We start from the raw sequence: 23,612 nt of genomic DNA, 5'->3' as shown, positions 1-23,612 counted from the left end.
GATAATTAAGGCATTAATCAGTTGTCAGACCCTTCAACGACATCCATCCATCACACAGACCCTTAAGCCCCCCTGCTGAATGTTAATAAGTCGAGGGATGCAACCGGAAGGTGGATAAACTCCTTTTGCAAGCTGCATAGCAACATTGGATTATTTGGCAGGAAAGTGTCTGGCAGCAGCTGAAAGACAGTGGACTCACATGGGCTTTTGGGCAGATGCACTGCAGCACTGGCCAGGATTTCAAAAAGAAAACACAGTGTGCTGTCCTTCAACTGCAACATGTGTAAAACATCAGGTTGCTTGCCTCGATTATGTGCTTTACATCAGAGGTGAACTGGTTGAAGCAGAGGCATTCACGAAAAGGGCAAAAGTCTGCATTTGACAGTCATTAGAGAGTGTCACTCTAACTTAAAAACTGAACCGAGTTTGAGAGAAGCAGCCGGAGAGCAGCAAAAACAGATCAGAGACTGAACTACACGGCGCTGGAAGCGCTCGGATGTCAGTCCCTTGAATTCTACATGCTTTAACGACTGAGTAAAAGTCAAAAAGGTGCTCTCACAAGTTGAGTTTGATAATGGTATGCCCAGGATATTTTAAATAATAAATGTGCTGAAAATTTCCTCGACTCAGAAAGACAGATGGAGAGCACTTAACGACTTTCTGCACCGTGAGTGAAATTTCACTGCGCATTACGCTAATGGAGTTGTGCTTTCTCTTTCTCGCTCTCTCCCGGCTCCTGCACACAGATGTTTGCAGTTGAATGTAATTATGGTCATTTATTTCCATCGTGGCCAACGAACCAGCATCGGCGGTGTAGTTTAACCGTTTGCATTACAACAATTATCCGGCTTCTAAACAAGCACCCCAGTGGTCGACATGTTCTCCCTCCTCTGACTCTCTGACCCAATCCAGAGTCTAGGGAATTTTAGGAATTTTAGGAATTCCCACATTAGTCAGCGACATGTTTTAGTGCATAAGAAAAAAATGAACACATAAGGTGAGGTGATTTGTGAGGGGATTTGAGACATTCTCAGAGGTTAGAGCAATAAATAAACAGCATTTAGTTTGCTGCATTCAAAGAGAATGACCCAATAGAAAAGGTTAATTCTGTGGAGGACAAAAACTGCCGAAATATTAAAAATATAGAAATATATTGCAATTATGCAATGCACCAAAATATTAGAAATAAATGTAGAAATCCACAAATTTATAAACTGTGACATATTTATAATTGAATTATCATCTTTAACGTAAGAATCTTCATATTTACTTGCTTCCTCGTTTAGTTTACCATGTTATTTATTGACTTATTTACTTATTAATCTCTATTAACATTTACTCTTTAACATTTTTCTATTGCTGTATATGTTTCGGTTTTGTTTTGACTTTGTTTTCCTTTCATCAAACAGAAATATGTATAAAATTTAAAACGAAAGGAATAAATACAAAGAAAAACACATACAGAGGCAAATTAAATAAAAAATATCCACTTACGTCACATTTTTTAAAGATAATTTGTGAAATTTTTCATTTTGCCAGGGCTTTAAAAAAATTATTATTGATTTTGGCAGTTTAGATTCTCCATATAAGGCAGGGGCTTCAGATTTCTAAGGATACGTAGGATTTAGGAGATGAAGAGGAAGGCGAAGGAGGAGGTGGCAGCGGGTTAAGAGGCTGGAGAGTTTCAGACGGTGCAGAGATTGTAAGGTTTCATAAGAGGTTGTGGTGCCTGAAGTGGTTTTATATGTATGATGAAGAGGTTCGCTGAAAATGAGGAGGTTTAAGCAAGAAAAGTGCATCAAGGGACAGGCTTGGGTATCCCGCCCTGTTAAGGTCGATATGCGATTCTTTTGACACTTCTCACATTGCTTCCACAATCACAAAGTGCAAAACACAAAGATTAAACACATGAAAATGAACCAGGTGCTTGAAGCAAGGCTTGGTTTTTTTTGTTATTTTACACTCCAAACAATCTGCAGCAAAGTATCCACCCGTGACGGCTTGGGTTCATCAGAGATTCTGAGAAGAGGCGGACAGAAACACTGAGCTGGCTGTACTGTGGATTTAGTCCAAAAACTAGATCATGTTGCAACAGACTGCCATCTTAAAGCACCTGGTCCACTGGAAGAAGAAAACAGTGTAAAGCTTACACTGATGTTTACACAAGAAAATTAAACTTTGGCAAGGCTTTAAAGACCATCTGCAACATGTGGACTTATTACTATGATTAACCAAACTATCAGTTTCCAGTTGCCTCATTCATTGTTGCAATGGTTATAATTACTTGGCTTACAAAAGAGGAAACATATCTGGTACAGATCCTCTCCCAGTGTTTTATACTGACTACATAGTGTACCTGACTTCTCCATCAAAACCTGAATGGATGAAAAGTTTTAAACTGCAGCTAAAAGCCAAGACGCAGGAGAACCGCACTCTCTGTGAGGTGGCTCTTTTCACAGCCAGCCATCCCATCAGTCATTATAGATGTGACACACAAAGGCCATTCTCACTTGGCCAGGTGAAGCTCAATTGTGCTATATTTCACAGCGCACGCTCACGCACGCACGGCGAGTAAAATAACTTCAGCTGCAAGAGAGACGAGGCAGACCTGGCGGATTGTGTTTGAATGTCAATGCAGCAGACGGGAGATCTATGAGATGAGATATCTACTCGGTGCTTTTCCATAGAAAGCACAGTTATATGCTTCTTCTTTTTTTTTGCAGGGTTTGGGAAAAATCAATACTGCTGTAATATCTGTGTGATGAATTTGAGGCTAGAGCCTGCACATAGCAAACTGAGACAACAAACTGGAGAAAAAGCTGTTGGTGAACAGTTCACTAGAGTCTCTTCAGGGGAAAGGTTTAACTTTGAGGCGTTTACCGACAGGAGATACATTTCCACACCCTTAAATACATAAATTCATTTGGATCTGGACAAGCACAGATTCATTCATCTCCTTTTTTGTCAAACATGTCTTCAAAGTCCTTCCCTTGTCAGCTATGGACAGTGAGATCCAAGTAAGCGACATGGTGAGTGTGTGAATGCCTCTCAGTCATGAGAAAATTACACACTTATACACCAGTCATATGTAGTGTAGTCACTGAATGCTAATCAGTGGAAATATTTAAGGTGACCCTGCATACATCTCGAAATCTAACAGCTAAACATCAACATCTTCCTAATCTGAAGAACTGGCATCAGACTGCTTCTCAGTGAGGAGAAGTTACTTTTATTTTGCCTGTTACCTCCATTTTCAAGCCTAACTAACAAGCTACTCAGGATAGCTTCTTCGTCAGGTAAGCAAGCGTAAGTAGTGCTGATCAGCCTATCAAAAAGCCAATTTCAGAGGTATACGTCTGGCCATGTCTGAAGTCAGAAGTTCTTATGGTTGTTTTGAATGACTGAGGGGTGGAGGGAAAAGCCAGCTGTCACAGAGAGGGAGAGTGGAGATGCAGTAATATTTAATATTGCATTTTCCAGACAGTCTGTCAGACAGCATTGTATCTGGTAGATACATAAACAGTTGGCGCTTCTATAAAACAAGAGTTTAAAGAGAAAATTTGGTGTCTTGAAGACCAAGTCCTGTATGATCAGCGCTAGACTGAATCTTGCAGATGGACACTTTGCTCTGATGTAACTGGATCCTTTGGTTTTAGTTGATTATAAACTATGCAAAGACTTTGGTACTGAGTAGCTGATGTCGTGTAGGCAAAAGCATGTTGTATTAAAGTAAATGTTATAGCCTTTAGTTGGTCAACATAAAATAAATTCGTTAGGAAACAAAACCTGAACATACAAAAGTTAAAAAATGATTCCACGTGTCTGGAATGGGAGACTGGAAGATTGTCCAATAAAATATTATGAATGAGTACACCTGTTTCGCATTACAAACACGTGAAATTCTCGAGATTAAAGAATCTCCTTTGCAACAATGTCCTGGGCATTAACCTAACACACTTTTCAATTGTGGAAGAAGCTGGAGCTCCCAGTGTTCTACACATAGGTTCAAACTCGGTACACTCTAGCTGCCTAGAAACATAACATTACTGTTATCAACAGACATATAGATATATATAGAAGCTGTGACAGAAGCTGTGATAAATTTGAAAGCCCACTAAGTTTACAAATAGTTTTTATTTATATTTAGCAGAATTTTTTAGAAGATTTTAGAAGACAACATACAGTTTTTGTTTACTTTTTTTTTTTTGATAATAACATCTCATTTATATCCACAAAACTTGAATATTGCAACATATGCTCACCAGCCACTTTGTTAGGTACACTTGTGTATTTCAGAAACAGCTGATCTACTATGATTTTCCCGCGCAACAATCTCTTGGGTTTACAGAGAATGGTCCGAAAAAGAGAAAAATATATTGTATGGGCGTCATCAACAAAGTTGATGTCAGACATCAGTTCAATTCAATTTTACTGCTATTTCGCCAAATCACAACAGTAGTCGTCTCAAGGCGCTTTGTATTGTAAGGTAAAGACCCTACAATAACAGAAAGCAAACTCTAACAATCAAATGATGCCCTTTGAGCGAGCACTTGGTGACAGTGGGAAGGAAAAACTCCCTTTTAACAGGACGAAACCTCCGGCAGATACAGGCTCAGGAAGGGGCAGCCAGCTGTTGTGGTTGGGAGGTGAGGGGAGGAAGAGGGGACAAAAATGCACTGCTGAAGAGGGACAAAGACTAATAACAAGCAATGTTCCCTCTAAGCTGCGCACGTGCGCAATTGCGCACTGCTGGCACGGTCTCTGTGCACAGAAAATCTGCGTTGCGCACAAAAAAAAAAAAATCTAACCTGAATTGAAATTAAAATTAATACTTTAACAATTCTGTTTTGCAGTGTTAGTCAGTAAGTGACTGGCTGCTTCCGTATGGGATTAGAACGATGCCACCTTATCCCATAGTCCAGCCAATGATGTGATTCACATTCGTATACACGCAGCTAATCAATGTCGTTGACAGGCTATGACAGCGTCCTTATGTGCCGACACCGGTGTTTTAGCAAGCAAAGCGGCGTGGCTGATGTGGAGTGAAGCCACGGTAATGAAGGACAGACGGAACAATTGACAGAAAAAGTGTGGACTTTATACCAGTTTTTAAATTGTGTTGATAGGCCACATAAAACCAGAGTTATGATAAAAATATGTGCAATGTTTGGTTCTCTTCCTGAATACTGTCGTTGTTTATATTTACTGTGGGAAGGAACGGTAAAAGCGGCATTTTATAAGGAAAACACTCGAAAGCCTGTGAGCAAAAACAAAACCAAAAAACCCCACCCTTTCCTATTGGTGGAAAAATGTACCATGTCGACCAATTAAAAATGATATGGTAACATCGCATTTAGTTGTTTAGGAAGGGAGGAAGTTTCAGGAGTGACGGAGGTGTTTTGAGATATGAGAGATTTGAGACTTTTAGCGCAAATCTTGTGTAGTTAGTGTGTAGTGTAGTCAGTAGTTTTGTTGTGTGTGTCAGAACAATGAGATGACTGCTGAATGTTACAGGTGTTACATCTCCTGTTGTCAGGCCTGCAGGTATCAGGCTGTTGTTCTCCTTTATCTCATAGTGGACAGAAATTATTTTTTGGAGTGGCACAAATCATTTGTGTGGCATCAGATTTGATGCAGAACAGCTGATTGTTCTGTAAATAGTTTGAAATGTTTATTTTAAAAAACGCCTTGGCTGCATTTTTACGTAAATAGCTGCAAAAAACTTTGTTGTTTGCATAACTACTTTGCATAACAAATTTTTTTTGAAGAATTAATTGCCCAACATTGGTCATTATATACTGTATTTTGCAGAGAAAGAGAGTTACAGGACTCTCTTATTTTAACTTCCAATAGTGTTAAAATACTACACAGGTCATGAGCAAGATTTTTTTAAATTTTCATTGTAAGTGGGGCTAAAGCAGTTAATTAAAAGTAGTCCAACATAAATGTAAATGCTGTAATTTGATTATTTTAATAAACCGTGGATGGATTCAATGCTGGCGTGACCACAGTGCACACGTCTGCTGTTGCTCACAGTGGTCCAAGGGGCCTCTCAGGGAGTTTGTGTGTTCGCTCAGACACGTGAAAAATTAGAGGGAACATTGATAACAAGTCATGTTTAAATGCAAAGAGGTGTATAAACAGATTGTGAGTGAATAAGAAACACTCAGTGCATCATGGGAAGCATAACTACTACTGCAGCATAACTAAGGGAGGCTTCAGGGTCACCTGATCCAGCCAGGTCAGGGAAGAATGGTTGCCCTGAACTGATAAGAAAGTGACAGTAACTCAAAAAACCACTGTTTACAATCTAGGTAAGGATGAGGAATAGCATTTCTGAATGCACAAGACATCCAACTAGGAAGCAGATGAGCTACAGCAGCAGAAGACCACACCTGATGCCACTTCTGTCAGTCAAGAATAGGAAACTGAAGTTACAATTCATATGGGTTCAACACAACGGCACAACAAAAGACTGGAAAACTGTTGCCTGGTCCCATGAGTCTCTATAGCATTAGCTGTGCATTGTTTAAATGTCACAACTAACTTAAGTGTTCTTGCTGACCATGATCCTTCCTCTAAGATATATTTGGCACCATCACATTGCCTGGCAATTACCTAACAATGGACTGAAATGGCACTTTTATGGCAGAGCAGGATATGGGCATGTACTTGTAAAATGTACAGGTATATCAACATTTCCAATAAATATTATTCAGTAAAGCCAACTTAGCTTCACTGCTATTATTGCAATATTATACACCTGCTTTAACTGTGAGACTGCATGTGTCTGACAGCTCCTAAAAAGACTGACACAGCTCACTACATGAAAAATGAAAATGGGCAAAATAAATGGTAAAGCATGAAAAAAGTTCAGAACATAACAAATGGAAACGTTTAAGTGAAGCATCTTGTGCAGCATCTTGTTTGGAGAGGTTTGAGGAAGAGCCTGCTTTACTTTTACAGTAATTCTCAAACACAAACCAGCCCAGGCACATTTCAGACATGACTTGAAAATTACATATTTTTAAACAAAGAACAACATCAAAACATATTTGTGCAGAAGCCATTAAGCTTAACTCTTGTCTGGCATTAAATGGGTATGGTCCTTACAAGCACATCGCTGTTTGTCTTGAAGACAAGCCTGGGCGTGTCCTGAGCAAAGCTGTGCAGGGGTAATTTCCCACCGAGGCCATCGTCGTCTCTTGCCTGGGGGGGAGAAATAATGGCTTCTTTTTACGAATGGACAAAATAAACACGTGAACAGAGGCAACAAGGAAACAGAAATGGGAAAAAAAAACAATGAGAAAGATGAACAGAAATGGTGACTGTAAAATGGGTGAAAAGCCATTGGTTTGTGATCAAACCAATGGGCGGGCGAGGGGTGAGGGGTTAAGGATCCTCTGAAACAAAACAGCGAGTGAGTGTGCAGGTGTGTATGTGCAGTTCGCGTGTGCAAGACATTTAGTTTAGGCAGTTAAAATGCTGCAAACAATTGTGCCTATTTAACACCCATCAATCTAAGATACAAGGTGTGATCAAAAAGTTCTGAGAACAGGTCAATGAAAATCAAAAGGTTTATCTGATTTGAATTTTGGGTGATCCCCCCTCCAACAACATCTTCTTGTGCACCTCAGCTTTTATGTTTAGATCTCTCAGTGAGTGCTATTCCCATTGTGTCCCCTCACACCTGTACCGTTCCAGTTGGTGTGTAATCCTTCAACTTGATTTTCAGTGAACAAATATCATAGTGACATGTCCAGGTGGAGAGCAAGGATTGTGCTCATGTGGCCAAAAAGGACTCACTCCCTGGTCTTCCTGAGACCTCAGGACATTACAGCTAAACCCCATGTTGATGTCTCAATCCGGGGACTTGAATTCAGGGTGCATGCCGTCAGTCTTGCTCCTCACCTGACGCTCTGCCTTTAGAATCTGAAACTATGCACTCTTCAGCTCTGTCAATGATCTTCCAAATGAAATTCCCAAGTTCATGTTCACACTGTTCAGCCTGCAAGGGGCCCAAATTGGACTTACACTGAGAAATGCTGAAATAGCACTCATGCTGAAAACTGCCAGGACATACCCGAGAAGATGACCTTGAATGGGAAATCAGTCAAATTTAAAACAGGCAAGCTTTTAAAATTTTATGGAGCTCAGTTCTCAGAATCTTTTGATCCTACCTTGAAGGATGATTCAGGAGATTCAGAGACTTGTTGAAGGTTGAAGCGTTGTCTCATTTCTATGGAAGCCCGTTTCCGCCACTAAAAAAGCAACAAAACAAAAAAAATGTATCCATAACTCAAAATTTCAAGTTATTTTCTTGAAATTTCGAGTTATTAACTCGAAATTTCGAGTTAGCTCTGCCAATCAGTAATCTACGAGAATGAGGTCACTTTCGCGCACTAAAAACAGGATCGCAACAAATTGGCTCTTTCGCGAGTATGTTGGCTGATAGTAACGCCATGTGATTCAGCTAATAACACAAGGATTTCATCATTTTTGAAGCCACGCTGAAAATACTCAGCAATCTGTGCATTCATGACTGGATGTAATACTGGTAGCTTAGCTGTAGCATTTGTAGCTGAGGGCTTCAGCTTCTGGGTAACAAGGAAATGAGGTCATTCACGTAGATTACTGATTGGCAGTGCTAACTCAAAATTTCGAGTTACTTTTCTCAAAATTTCGAGTTATGGATCCTTTTTTTGTCCCTAAGTGGTGGAAACGGGCTTCCATACATTTCACCTCATTTTAACCCAATTTTTAATTTAAGAAAAAAAAACAACAACACCAAAAATGTCTGAAAGACATTTCAGCCAATACTTTTTCTACATGAATAACTTGCTTCCATTACTTGCTTAATAGCTTGTCCCTTTGAATATACTGCCAACTGCAGCACTGAGGCTGATATTGTTTTCACCTTGCAGGTCAGCTACTTGGATTTTCCTGGAATAATCCTTTGCCTCCTCCCAGGTTTACTCTTCTATCCAACATTTTTAAATTTAGCTGTAATGTCCAGACTTTAATATAGTAAAGGTGTGGTCTGTGACCTTGTTGTGGTCACTGGTTTTAGGGCACATATACAGTGTTTTAGCTTAAAATCAAAACCAGCTATTAGAATCAGAATACTTTATTACTCCAAGGAAAACTATGTGGTCACATTTGCTCCAAGGCAGCAAGAACAATAAGTGTCAATAATTTGAGTCATTAGGGAGTTAAATTTCGGTGTGGCCGTTTGCTAAAGTTTCTGATATATTTGGCTTGGAATGATAACAAAGACAACCTCAAAGAGCTCCCTCCACTCTGCTTGCTGTAATGACTGAATGACATAACATGAGGTTGGCGTAACTGTACTGGAAGGTGGAGGGTGGTCCACCTTAACAGGTGCCACGAGCTAACTAAACCAAAGAGCGAGGGAGATGTCGTGCAAGTACAATCTGCTCACACCCACACAGCCATTATGCTAGCTAATGATATCAGTTCATGCATTTCAATGAACATATGTTTTTGCTTTTTTTCCCGCAAGTGGCTGAAATCAATCTTTCCTCTTCTGCTGATAATCTTAATGGCGGAAAGCAAGCTCGTTAGTTTTTTATAAACCTTAAGCCAGAAAAAGTTAACAGAACTCAACAAAGAAGGCAAAAAGATGTTTTACTGAATGAAACTAACTTGACCTGAGAAAATGTGATTTATGTGTATTTATGTTTGCTAAACTTAGCATTTATTAGTCCTACCATTGTTGATTTAATTATAACATAAGTAGTGTCAAACTGCGAAAAGATCTGCATAACCTCCATCTTGCAAATTGTCTAACGAGAAAGATGGAAAATAACTTTACAAGTTTTATTTTTGTTTTCACCGAGCAGACGATCCACCTACTCACTTCACTCATGGTGTCAGCATTCCTAATCTAGCTAAGTGTAATCATCTCAGAATGGAAGAAAATGACACAGAGACTCACACAGGAGTTCATAAAAAATATATAATTTGTTGATCTTCGGGTTTCAATAGGCGGAAACATACCTCGACAAAAACGAGCTAACGCTCTAACCGGACAACAAAACCAAAGAGATGTTCCCAACAGGCATAAAAAACATTTAGAAAAACTGGTGTCCCTGCCAAGTCTGTTCTTACCATCAGAATCAGGAGCATAACCTCCATGTGTAATTTTAATACTGTCACGGCTACATTTTGCTATATAAGGAAACACGTTTACCTTGAAGGATACGGCGGGGGAAAGATGTGACGCCAGAAAAGGCAAACCTCTAATGTTTTCCCTCGGGAATGATGGCGGTTTAGCTTATTTTCTTAAGCTATTCATTTGTGTGTGAGCGTGTGTGAGCTGAGGATGCTATAAACGTAAATAAAATATGATGAATCTGGGATTTGTGCTTTAAACATTCAGTGCATACACAAATTACTCCATATTTATGGGCACACATTCTTCATGAATCAGATTAGCTCAGGTTAAATGCATCTGAACATGCTGCAGACTCCAAATATGCTAAAGCTGATTAGAAAGATACTGGGGCTTAAACTGTAGGATTTACAGTAACCTATCTATTAGTTATACAACCTCAAATAACGATAATGTGATTAATTTGCCCGAATAGCTATTGTGCTTTTACTTTCCATGGCAATGCTTTTAAAATACAAACTTCCTTTACATGTTTGCGCCAGCTGGAAAAGGAGCCACCTTCTCCTGCACCCTGTGAGTCATTCATTATGTGCAGTGTGAAAACTGAGGCAGTCAGTGCTGCTGTGCCAGGTGTGAGCAATTCTGTTACAAAGAGGTTATTGGAGAAGCTTTGTCTGGCACGGTGCCCAATGGCTCCATTGTGTTTCATTAAATGAAATGCACTTTTATATAATGTAGACCCCAGTGTGATCAAATTAGTTCATATTTTACAGCCAAGGGGTGCTGAGACACTGTTATCAGAAATTGAGATTTAACCTCGATTAGACATGTACATCATGCCGTTTGCAGCCCCGAAGCTGACATTTCAAATTGAGCCCGTGCACTGACAGAAGAACCGCTGGTTTGAGTAGCGCTCTTTCATATTATGTTCCCTTTAAATTGCTCCCTGCAACCTTTGATTTGTCATGGGTAATTTGGCCTCCAGCTCTCTTCATCTCTCGATGATACCAAAGGGCAACTCTGGCGTATATTTTACATTTTTAGTCCAGCGACTGATTGAGTTTGCCTCCACTCCCATCTGCTTTCATCACCTCCAGGTAGGGTTTCCCATTCCAAGCCTGGTGCAAAGATACTGCTGTCTTGAGTCACGAAGCATGCTGTTGTTTGTACCAGAAACGACACAGTGTACAGATTTGACAGAAAACCTTGTTTTGTGAGAATTTACAAAATAACAGGCACATTTTTTGGGGGGGTATTTTTACTTTGATTTTGTTTTCTCCAACCTTTCATGACAGGGTTTATGAGGTCATGGTTATTTAGAAGCTGTGAGGTGTAGGCTGACCTACATATGGCTCCAGAGTTTGGGTACGGACACATCGCACTGACTCAAAGTCAGGTAACCACACATAAACAATCACATAATTTTAGGCAGGCATTTGGACACACACACACACACACACACACACACACACACACACACACACACACACACACACACACACACACACACACACACACACACACACACACACACACTCTTTCTCTCTCTCTCTGATACACAAAAAGATGCACCATTGTGCTATTATTCTGCCTCCAGTTTGTGCTCTGACCCTCTGGCCCAGCGCCAGTTCATTTGCATATTGTACTAATGAGGTGTTGGCACTGCGAACGAGGCGTGAGGCACACACAGGGAGCCACACAGATAAAGGGGATGGGACTGAGATAGATAGCTAGACAGACAGATAGACATGGATAGATGGCTAGATGGACAGACAGATAGATAGACGAATAAACAGATTGATAGTTAGTTAGTTAGTGCAGGACATCGCACGTTGATTTCCTCTCTGCCGGCTCCACCGTCCTGACGGGACATCACACCAGCTGCCACCACGCAAGCCTCCATCTGGGCATGCATACACGTCCAGGTGTGTGTGCCCATCACCTCCCAAAGAAAGGCGCTCGTAGGCAGGCATTTCCAAATCCAAACACAAACACAGCCGCGCGCACTAGAGCTCATCCCAAATCCTGAAATGAAGGTGCAATCCTGGCACTATGCAAATGTCAGGCAAGGAAGTGAACGGGCGCACCCCCCCAAATCAAAAGACAAGTTTGCCTCTACTCTCTGCACCTTGGAAAGACAAACCATTCGATTTTGTTTGCAAAGCATCACTGGAGATTTATGCATGCATGAGGCTCTGATCTTTACACTTAAACAACAAGAAAAACCCTCCAGTCACTTTCTTTACAGCAACATATGCATCAATGTTCCTCTCTTGAACATTTATGTGGCTCTAAATGTAACTTTTGCATATATAATGTTGCAGGCCAGTTTCCTTCTACTAAATCTCTATTTTTTAATGCAGCAAATGCTCATCTTAATATATCTGCTGTGAGCTGTGCAATGCTAAATTGCACATCGCCACTGTACCTGCAAATAAAACACAAAGTACATTTTATTGCACTTTTCATGTGAGTTGAGTGCAAGTTTTAGAAATGACACCAACACATTCTAAGTTCATGTACGTGGCTTCACTTTTAGTCTCCTAGTTAGTCGGAGTTACTTTTGTCTTTATTTGAGCTGAATAGCTGGCAGCTATGAGATAATCACCTTCCTCTTTGTGCCCTGCAGCTGTGTCAGGCAGGCCTCAAGGCTTCGTAACTGCTAGACACTTTACACACTTCATCGCGCACTCAAAATTTCCACAAGGAGCTGCATTCGTACACGCAGAAGGAGCAGTTACATACACACACGTGCATGCTCACACACCCTCGCCCCCCCTACGCGTCTCTCCTGGGCGCGTGCCCTCCTCGGCAGGCGGTGGAGATGCAAAAGCAAATTGCCGGAGCGGGGAGGCAACCACGGGGCTGTGTGGAAGCAGACGTGTGCGTGTTTGAGGTGAATGTGACATTTCTGGGCTGACATGAAGCGGCACTCTGCCCCCTCGCGCCTGGAGGGAGCTCCCAGGGAAAGACACTGATGGAGGTCTGGGGTCTCCAGGGGGGGCATTTCATGGTGTGAACAAAAAGCCTCGCACTGCAACAGAAACGACCCGTGTGACACAAACTGGAGGCTTCCTCCCTAGCCGCTTCATGCTTTTACGAATTATGTGGCTCACGTGCATGCAGTTTTGCTGTTTTCTTCATAAAGACTTGAAATAAATGAAATTATATATACAAGAAAGACTGCATGATTTCAATTTTGCTTGAAGAAATATTCACTGCAAACCCAAAGAAGTTAACTTGTATTTTATATTTATATTTCTAATATAAGTTTTAGTTGATCTATTCCTCACAAGCAATCTCACACAGTAACAGGTTCTACAGACCATCACCCTGCACACTCCTATGCTTGAAGCCTTCATAAACACAACCAAACCAGCAGAAACGCAAAGATAATGTAACATACATTTCAATGCAATGTGTCATGCTGTCGTGGTCTTCAGTGTACGCATCAGTTGAGTTTGGTCCCTGTTTAATTTTACTGCTATTCTTTTTGATATTTCTATGTTCATGTGTCTCCAGCTCTTCCGTCTCTTTGCCTTCCTCTGTCCTATCCTTCCTCCCTTACATCCACTCCGGTTTTATTTTGGTAATTACCTTTCTTTGCATATCTCCAGTACCCAACGTCCCGTTTTTCCCTTTTTCTCCTTCTTTTTTTCCCCACCTGTGTCAGGTTATGCTCCTTGTAATCGACTGCTTTCACTCATTGTTTTTTCTTTATTTGATTATTTATTTTTCATGCACTTTTCTCTGCTTGTGGTGCTGTTTTGGTTTTCTGTGCCATAAACCTCATAAACCTTTTCCTGTTCAATTTGTTTGGCAGAAATTTGTTATTTTTCTAATTGTCTCAATTTAGAAAGCTCTTCAAACTACCTGCAGTGCATTTTTGTCACGTTTCCATAAATCCTTAAAATATACACCACATACTCCTAATGTTCTGCATTTGGTTCTGCTAGAAGTTGAGACATGTGCAGCATGTGTAGCATGCATAGTTTTGTAGTTCTCACGTCTAAAGATAAAACTCGCAAAGCAGTTCATAAGTTCAAAAAAGCGATATAGATAAGCTGAAAAAGGCTATAATTCACCTTCAAACCTGAATATGTCAGTGACACCAAAGTGAAAAGTTCATTTTCTGCAAACCAGAGGGGTGAAAGTGTTTAGATATAGTATTTTGCCAGAATAATGGTCCACTCCAGCAGCATGGTGGTGCAATGATCACTGAGCAACATGCCGGTTTGCATGTTTTCCTGGTGTTTGCATGGGGCTCCCACAGTCCAAAGACATGCTTGTTGGGTTAACCGATCGTTCTAGAGTGAATGGTTGTAAGAGGGAATGGTCACCTACCCAGGGCGTACACTGGAATAGACTGCAGCTCTCCCACAGCCCTAACAGTTAAGAAAATGGATGGATGACACTGATCCTCATCTTCTAATTTCCACAATGTCTTGTTTTCAGTGTCTATTTACCAGATTATTATTTGTGGAAGCATGCCTGACTGCTGTTCTGTATCAAAGTGAACACTCTTTAGATGCTGACTTCTAGCCTGGAAGGAAAATTCTACTTTTTAAAGAAGAGAGAACATTCATATGTATATTGAGGGGGAAATATGTTCATGCATCACAGTAAACTGCACTAGACAGAAGAAACAAAAAGGAAAGAATGCGCAAAGCACTGTCAAGAACAAAACACGTAGACTATTTGTACTAAAATACCTCACACAAACCAAAAAATTGACCTATTAAGTGCAGTAGTTCAGTAACAAAACAGTGCTGGGAAGCACTGGACTTCCTGCATTCTGTCTCTTACAGATTCACAAATTTTTATAACTGCTTTGCATAAATGTTTTATATATCTCATGACTTAAACCTGTAGGTTTGGCAGATTTTGATAATTAGATGGAGTATTGTGCATATGATGGCTTAAAAAAGACATACACAATTAATATCCGATCTTAGGCATTTACCCTAATACCCTACAACCTTTGCAAACACTAAGAATGATTACTTCACAGGTAGCAAAGTGTTTTCCAAGAATTTCGCATAAAAAATGTCCTCATCATGCCTAAAACTTGACTGCCAGCGTTGGGCCGTAACTCGCTTCTTGTTTCTCTCTGATTAAAGTAATTCATTACAGCACTCACTACATTACTTTTGCAATACTCAGCAGGGTAGCCTGAGTCACACTGTCACATAACTGCCAGCTAACAATACAAACCTTATGCTACAGTCCCACACACTGGCACAAATCCTTATTCTAACAAGGAAATGCACAAGATCTTTGTCTCAGTGTTTGGGTATCAACACAAAGCCAAATGCCGAGATGAAGAAAACCAGCTCAAAGAGCACGTAACAGAAACATGCTGTGGCCTGTGACCACAGTGATTCTACTGCAATAACATTAATGGGCAGAAATGGAGTCACTTGCTTTTGTTACCTTTGAAAATTCAGCTCTTGACAGGATGTGTGCACATTTGATGTTATTTTTTTCTAATGGCAATCAAGAACAAGAACTATAAGTGTGATTAGTAAGTGTAATGAAATTTACTGAATTTAACTTAGTAATGTATGACATTAGTCAAACAGTAAAGTGTAATATGATTACAGTAAAGTGGAAACCTAACACTGATGATTTTACTTTGATGCTTTGAGATAGAGAAAACAAAAGAAATAAGTACAGTAAAAGCAAATCCATCAAATAATTCCAGCTATTTTAGAAATTTGGTGTAATTATCTCAAAAATGTACAATAATGTCACAGAAATTGCAAATATTGCAGTTTAAGGTTTAATCAAATGATTTCATTGCTTTAAAATAGGTTAAACTTTTTAAATAAACCTGCATATAAGCAAAAATCCTGCTTTCTTTCAAGCATGCGAGCAATATTTCTTTATTTTGTACAAATGCAAAATTAAAAGATAAGAAGTAGATGCAAAATTACAAACTAAAGCCCAACTGTGTTTTGAGGAGCTCAAGCTGAGAAACTCAAAGCCAGCTGAGGATGGAAGAAAAAAAAAAGATTGTTGGAGCTATTGCAACAGCAACAAGCAACATTTCATCACAGTTGATGCCACAGCAAAGCATTTGTTACAGCTTCCTGCATTCAAAATCCAGCCCTAAATGATTTGTAGACAATGTGTTTCGCGTACATGCAAAGCAGAGCCTGCTCTCATTCCACCTTTTTTCACACTCACGGAGCGTAATCCATCACTGCTAATTGCCTAACTTAATCTTGGCACTGTGTCCAATGAGAAAGCTTGTTTATCGGCGTATGTGTGGGTGTCAGATAAAGTAGGAAAACATACAGCTGCGTGTAAAAGTGTGACAGTTAAGCAGCTTTTACCTCCAGCTGAAACTCCACCCTTAATTCTAGTTTAATCCTCCAAACTGTCCAAGATTGGAGCTGAAAACTCGGTGAACTTTTCCGTTGGTTGGCATCTTTCCACTCAGATTTGGTTTGTGCAGCGTACACCACGCAAACCGCCATAATGTGCGCACGGGGAAGGGACTAGGTTGCAGCGAATTACCAAACAAGAAAAAGAGCCAAGTGGTGCCTCTGAATCAATAGCGAATGGTCAAAAAGAGAATGAAAGTGAGCAGACAGTGTGAGGTGACAGACAGAATAATTGAGTGCTGCGAGCGGGGAGGAAGCTGCACCTTCCATACAAACTAATCCAGGAGCTTAAGGCGCACAGTAAACAGGCACATAAGTGATTAGCCCGAGTTAAACTATCAATCATCTTTCGCCACACTCAAATAGGCACTACAGAATGTGGAGTTATGTAGAGATGTGAGAAAGCAGCAGCCATAGTCACCCTAGGAGGGGATTGGGTTTCATGGATGAGGCAGCTGAAGATATTTCATGCAACATAATGCCAGAGCCGCTGCCCACCCCCTGCATCCCCCCTCTCCTTCCCCCATGTCTCCGCTCCTCCAGCCAAAGCACACGTAGACATAAGATACTCTTTTTTTTCAAGCCATGAGATTTTTTTTAAGCAGGAAAAAAAAGCCTGGAGGCTGTGTTGTTGTGGCCAACCTTGTGGGTGCATGAGAAAAGAAACACATGGGTATCATTTACACAAATGACCTGCATGAATGTGCAAGAGCCAGACAAAATATAGAATCTGAGCTGCTGTGGTAGAGCAGGCCTTTTCCCAACATGTCTGACTGGCTGAGAACACGCTGTATGTATATAAATGAACATATTACCATAAACTACGCATGATGTGCACTAAACTACACATGACATAACTGACTATGTTTGTATATTTTTTTCTCTGCTGCTGCAAAGATAAGAGAAAAGTGCTCAGCAAAAACCCTTAACTGTGACATGCACAGCTTAAGATTTAAAAATATCCATAAATCAGCATTTATAAAGTAATAATGCGTGCTACATTAGGTTGGATTTTACTATGACAGCTGCAAGATTTATTTTCTAGATTTGGCTACTTAACTGCCAAACAAAAGACGACAGCTACACATTTATTGTTTATCTACCTGGAAAACTATAGAAACAGGCTGGCTAACCAGGCATCGCACGTACTTTCAGTTTTGCTAATTAGTACTCAAGTACTCATGGAAACAACTTAATCTTGTAGTGGATTTTGTTTTGGATGGGTCCACTTATAACCTCCAACATACAATACATTTCCACTGAACAAAAAAGCTGAATATTATTGGACCTAGTGCCACACTTGGATCTCCATCACAGAAACGCTCACCCCAAAGTTAGAACCACTAGCATTGGTGTCTATGGAACTGGCTACCATAAAAAATTGAGGAGCACTCTTTAGATGCAGTCTGTAATGATATTTGAGCATCCTTAAAAGGCATCGCTAGTGAACTGACTCTCCATGCGTTGGTGGTGAGTACGTGTTAAAGGAAAAGGTCATAAAGTAGTGTTGAGTCATTGCTTTTGTCCTACAATGATATATTTTTATCCCAATTTGAGTCATCACTTACAAACTTACAAAGCCACCCATCTTTAGAGCACGAGGATTCAATGGACAGTTTAAAGAGACAAGATCTCAATCTAAATGAATACCTGTGAAAGATATTGGGTTGGCACTCCAGTAGTAGAGTTCCCAAAACTTGCATAATAATTGCCAATGTGCATTGATGCTGTTCTGCAAGCATTTAATGCTGCAGCACCTTACTAAAGCACTTTATGTTGGTTTGTCCTTTACTTTAATATCAGTTCATAGCCTTGTAAGTAGGACTGTAAGTAGTAAACTAGGAGCTAGTAGAGGCCAAGCTGTGGTCTTTCAGAGGTATTTCTTGAGAAATATCTTGGAAATTTGTTTTGTTTGGGGTTTTTATTCTGTTTTTTCATATTATTGGGAGCTTTAAATGTTCCTGATTATATGAGTTACATCATATAAAATAAACCAATAAATAAATAACGCAGAGTCTGGGTTTAAAAGTCATGCAGAACTTAAACTTTAAGCTTAAAGTTGGACGTTGAGATATTGCCTCTTTTGTTATTCATTTGGCAGAAATTGACTTCCATACAAAACATGCCTTTAATTTTTAACAGGCCAAATATCAGAAGAGGCTTGTGTGCTTTGTTAGGCTAAAGTGGAATACTTAATTAAATGTTATCGCATCAAGCAGTCGAGTTCATGAAGTGTTTTTGAAGAAGCAGCCGACTGATTGCACTGATGAATCATTTTGCAGCTGAGGGGGTAGAAATGCACAATATTAGTGTATAATAGTATTGTTATTATAATCAAGGGCATGTTGAAGCATCAGCAGAACAACAGGCTGACTGTGAGAACTCGTAATGTAAAAGATTTTTTCCAAGACTAATATTATCCCTCCCCTCACTTTGAGTTTTAAAGTCTGAACTTTTCTAAAACTATTAATTGCATGAGGAGCTGTCACCGCACTCGTACGACATGCTTTGAAAATTTCTGTCAGAAGTCTGGAGCAGGTTAATGGGGAGAGCTGGCAGAGAAGTGGAAAGACTACTGCTGCTTCTTTGTATTTGTTCTCAACACACATCACAATACATTTCAGCTCCGCTTTGTTCAAAAATGTCATTGATAAGGTCAGAATGTAATGCAGAGCTCATTAGTCTTGTATATTGTATATTGGAAACGTAAACAGCCAACATTTACCTGATGTGTGTACTTTTCCAGAACATATATCGACATTTTGGATGAAGTCCAAATTGTTTAATTTTGTAAACATACTAGAGTTAAAGGTTTTAACAGAATTGAATTGAAACCTTTCCCTTCTCATTACTTCATTAATCAGAAAACTGTCGGTCCATCCTCTGTAAACAATAGAGATGCTCATGTGGGAAAATCCCAGTAAGTCACCAATATGAGAAATGATCATACCAGCCCACCTGGCTTTAACACATTTAAAGTAACTTAAATCACCTTTCTTCCCCATTCTGATGCTCAGCCTGAACTTCAGAAGGTCGTCTTGATTATGTCTGCTTACCTAAATGAACTGAATTACTTGCATGTGATTGGTTGATTAGAGATTTGCAATAACGATCAATTCAACCTAACAAAGTAGCCAGTGAGTGTGTATTAGTGAGTGATTTTACAGTCTCATTATATTTCATTCACGCCTTTGTTTACTTTATCCATGACTCATGCTCTAAAATGTTCTAATGCAATGATTTTGATTTTCAGCCTTTTTTATGCAAAGGCTTTATAAAATTAAGCAGTTTTTAACATCGCTTTGGTTATTAATTATCTACCTCAAGGGAGATCTACTGCTCCTCCTGCAGCTGTAGATATTTCTACTCACAGTCTGTTATCCAGAGTTCACTGCAAAAGATTACAGTGTAGTGATCAGAAGTGGAGTATTACAATAGTTTTTTTTTAGTGCATGTATTTCCTGGGCTATAAATGACCTCACACGACTTTCCGGTATCTTTGCCACACCAGTGAGCTGACAATAGACTGACAAAGTCACGTCAGGAATCGTTTCACAACAGCACATATAACTATACGACCGGGATCATAAATGACTCCACTTGGTCACTTGAAGGTTACATTTGCAAATGTGGTCTAATCTCATTAAACATGCACTAATTTGCATAAACCTCCAAAGTGTAAAGTAAGATTTAAATTTGTATTTTGGACATTTTCTTTTGAGCAGTCTGACAGAGGAGATATTCCGGAATTACAAAACCTACCGAGGCCTCCAAAATGTATTATATGGGGCGTGTGCAAACTATATTTTCTATTAACTCTGTTTCTTTGATGTATATGTACACTTTACATAAACTGCCTTTCATTTCTGGATAATTTCACACAAGGCCCCCTCCCACTGATTCATAGCAGGGGGCTTCCTTCACAGCGATGAATCTTGTATTTGATGTCCTGTTTACAGCCTCTCTGATTGAGCTCTGATAGATATGAAGCTGCCTCGCCTACTTTGCTGCATACCGCGTGACACATACCTGTACGTGCTTTTTTTCTGGCCTCCTCTGGAGCTCAGACATCAAAATAAAACCAGTTCAAAAGAAGCGTTTTGATCTGATATAAAGACTCATAGCTTTTTGTAACTGTCACATATTCCCCTGCGAGGATTCACCACGTCAGACTCCTTGACATCAACAGAATCAACATTCAGTACAATGAAAACTACAAACTCGCTATGAAAGCAAATGAGCTGAAGTGTCAAAGGTAAAAAATTAAAAACATACAACAGTACAGTAGATGCAAGGCTCAATTTGATTGTCATGCTTTGGGGAAAAAGTGTCATAAAAAAAAAAAATTTAATCTCACTAACTGAAATGAAGAGACGTAGTCTAAGTGCTCCCCTATGGTTCCTGCTTCAGTGCAGTGCTTGAAGAGTGATTATGTTTGAATGATTTTAGGACAGACAAGCAGGAGAGTAAAACATCATACTCACGGTATAATTCCTTATAAATCCAAGCTTTGGTACAAGAGAGAAAGGAGAGTATTTAACTACAGTAACTGGAGGGGGAGGGATGGCAACACAATAACAACTTTGATAATTGCTAATGTGGTTTGTAGCCAAAAATGTGCCATTTTTAAACAAGATTTAACCTTTTGTTGCACCAAGTCACAATTTAGGTTGATAAAATGAAGCTTTTCACATACGGCAGAATATGGTGTGTTAATAAGATGAAAGGCTTGATGGGTGATATTCTAGTTTTTGGGAACCATATTAATTGCTGATACTCTGCTTCTAACAGTAAAACAGATACATAATGTGTGAATAGAATCAAGATGTTAGGTTGCAAGTCATACAGGCCAGGAGACTGGTTGGTAAACTTCTGGCAACCTCCAGTTGCTAGGGAAAAGTGTTTATTCCTCAGCCTGTTGGCAAAATGTTGCTGGCAGTTGCTGGGGGAAATTAGTAACAAAAACTGCTGCACCAAAACTGAAATGGAGAAGATTTTCTATCAAAGTAAAATGTTTTAATTTAAAAGGGTGACTTTTACTTTGAAGAAGTTTGCAGTTTCATTAATGCTTGCAAGTAGTTTAGTGCTTGCAAACAAGTTGGCATCTTTTACCATGCAACCTGCAAAAACTACTGAAGAGGTTTTCAGTGCAGCACAGTAAATCTCTTTGTGACCACCAACAACCTCCAGCAACCACTTGCCAAATGGCTGTGAAAAACACTGTTTTTCCTAACGACTAACAGTTATTAAGGATGTCACTCTAAGCCTGCAGGAATAGGGGTAAGTCTAAGATTTCATGGTGACTGCTAGCAACCTGTAGCAACCACTTGGCCAGGAAATACACATTTTCTTCAAATTTTAGTTCACTTTAAGGAGAAATGATACTGTGAGAAAATGAGGCATCAGTATTGTTCAGAGTGGAACATGTACACATTCTGAGATGATGACCACTATTAAACCAATTCACACTATACCCAGTAACCATTCCTATCATACTAACAATTGCAGACCTATCGCGATATTTGTTGGGGGGAGGGGATTTCACTTTCTTCTCTGGGTCTCACCAGTAGATTTGTAACACAAAGTCTCTGAAAAGTGTCTAAAATACATCATATTAAAGAGTCAAGCTGTTGACAAGGAAGGGATGTTACCTTGTTTCTCTTAAAATAGGCTCTGCGGCAGGCAGCGAAGCATTTCTCACTGCAGAAGCTCTTCAGCTCACTCCCCATGCTCAGAGAATAGCGCTTGATGCCGACCTTCTGGCACCAGGCGCACATGATCTGCACATTGGACGCATCCTCGTCTACAGAGAAAAGGAGAGGTAATGAAATGAGCATTATGATGTGCTCTTTACACCAAGGGCTTTTACTATATTCTAATACGATGTCCAATAAAATAACCTTGTGGTACAATTCTCAAATTCTGTAATCAAAGTGAGCCTGATACTGATTACAACCTATCCTATATGGAAGGTAAAAAGTGCACAGCAGGGACAAAGTATGCAACTACACGTATTAAACACACAAACCATAAAGGCATTAATTCCACTGATGAAGCCCAGCTGCTCAACTGGATAAAACTTTTCAAGACTCAAGCCACAAAACCACTGCAGGATTTATAATGAAGCCCTGCCATGGATAAATGTAGCCACAACGGATGAGCCTGGGATATGGGAAAATGCTTGTTTATGGCTGTGCTCTGTGGGTATTAGAGAACTTGAAGGGACAAAAGCATGTATTCTGCTGCTGCTGAAGATGACGCAGGAGTCTCTGTGAGGTGTAGCGTCCTCTTGATAGTTTGTGCCATCAAAGGTGTAAGTTTGGTGAGGCGTGTTTCACACAAATGGAACACATGAGTTAAAAGTTTTCCGTGTTACACAAGCCTGATTTCCACCGTCTCCATATAAACAGTAAAACCTAATGTGAAACCACACTTTATTTTTATTTTTGTAATTCCCAAATTATTCATGACGAGAGCACTTTTAGGGCAGAGGAAAGGAAGAAAAAGAACAAAATTAAAAAAACATGAGGGGAAAAACTGAATACATATACAAATTTAGCCCACAAGGACAGTCGCTGTGATAAACATATATTCACATTACAGGTTCACAACAAGATTAAGGTTATGGTGTTTCAGCAAAGACTGGAGCTATAGGATGTCTGTTAACTGCTAAATAAACAGGCACACTTTGGGCCGTATCCACACTGATATGTCTTCATTTTGAAATGTGTAGCATTTGAAATCTAGACAGGAAGAAATCGGAACTTCTGGGACTTTGTACAGTACGGTACCATTCAGAAGGTTGTTGGTCTTATGTACAGGAAAAAAGTGAATGTGTGTCACTCGATGCATAAGGTTTGCTTTGAGTGCTCACTTATAGTAGAAAAGCGCTATTCAAGGTACCACTTCTGGGTTATGTGTGTTGCCGACTACGCTCTCTCCAAGCGGACACGCAAGAAACAAAGCCAACATGGAAGTGCAGTTCCTCTAATGTCTCACAGAAGTGAGTCAATCTTGAACCTTACAAGAGAAATAAACATGCTTACAGCCTGGTAACAAAGACTAGTTTGGCTTCTTTGAACCCTTTC

The 23,612-nt window shown here is 39.8% G+C and overlaps 1 protein-coding gene across 2 annotated transcripts in view; it reads right to left on the bottom strand.

Moving 5' to 3' along the window:
- Positions 1-23,612, bottom strand: part of sobpa (sine oculis binding protein homolog (Drosophila) a) — a 52,817-nt gene that overhangs the window by 5,623 nt on the left and 23,582 nt on the right. The window contains exons 5-7 of one of the 2 annotated variants that reach the window (XM_085342898.1): positions 22,176-22,327; positions 21,009-21,032; positions 7,114-7,209 (exon numbers count right to left, since the gene is read on the bottom strand). In XM_085342898.1, coding sequence (XP_085199024.1) covers positions 7,114-7,209; positions 21,009-21,032; positions 22,176-22,327 — 272 coding nt within the window. The remainder of the gene's footprint in view (positions 1-7,113; positions 7,210-21,008; positions 21,033-22,175; positions 22,328-23,612) is intronic. The other variant, XM_085342899.1, reaches the window with a different exon arrangement.

This window comes from Diplotaxodon limnothrissa, linkage group LG19 (assembly GCF_057381915.1).
Source record: "Diplotaxodon limnothrissa isolate DT_005_m linkage group LG19, D_limnothrissa_male_GT1.1, whole genome shotgun sequence".
Taxonomy (NCBI): Eukaryota; Metazoa; Chordata; class Actinopteri; order Cichliformes; family Cichlidae; genus Diplotaxodon; species Diplotaxodon limnothrissa.
The sequence above is the reverse complement of the archived record's forward strand: the minus strand, read 5'-3'. Positions and strand labels throughout refer to the sequence as shown.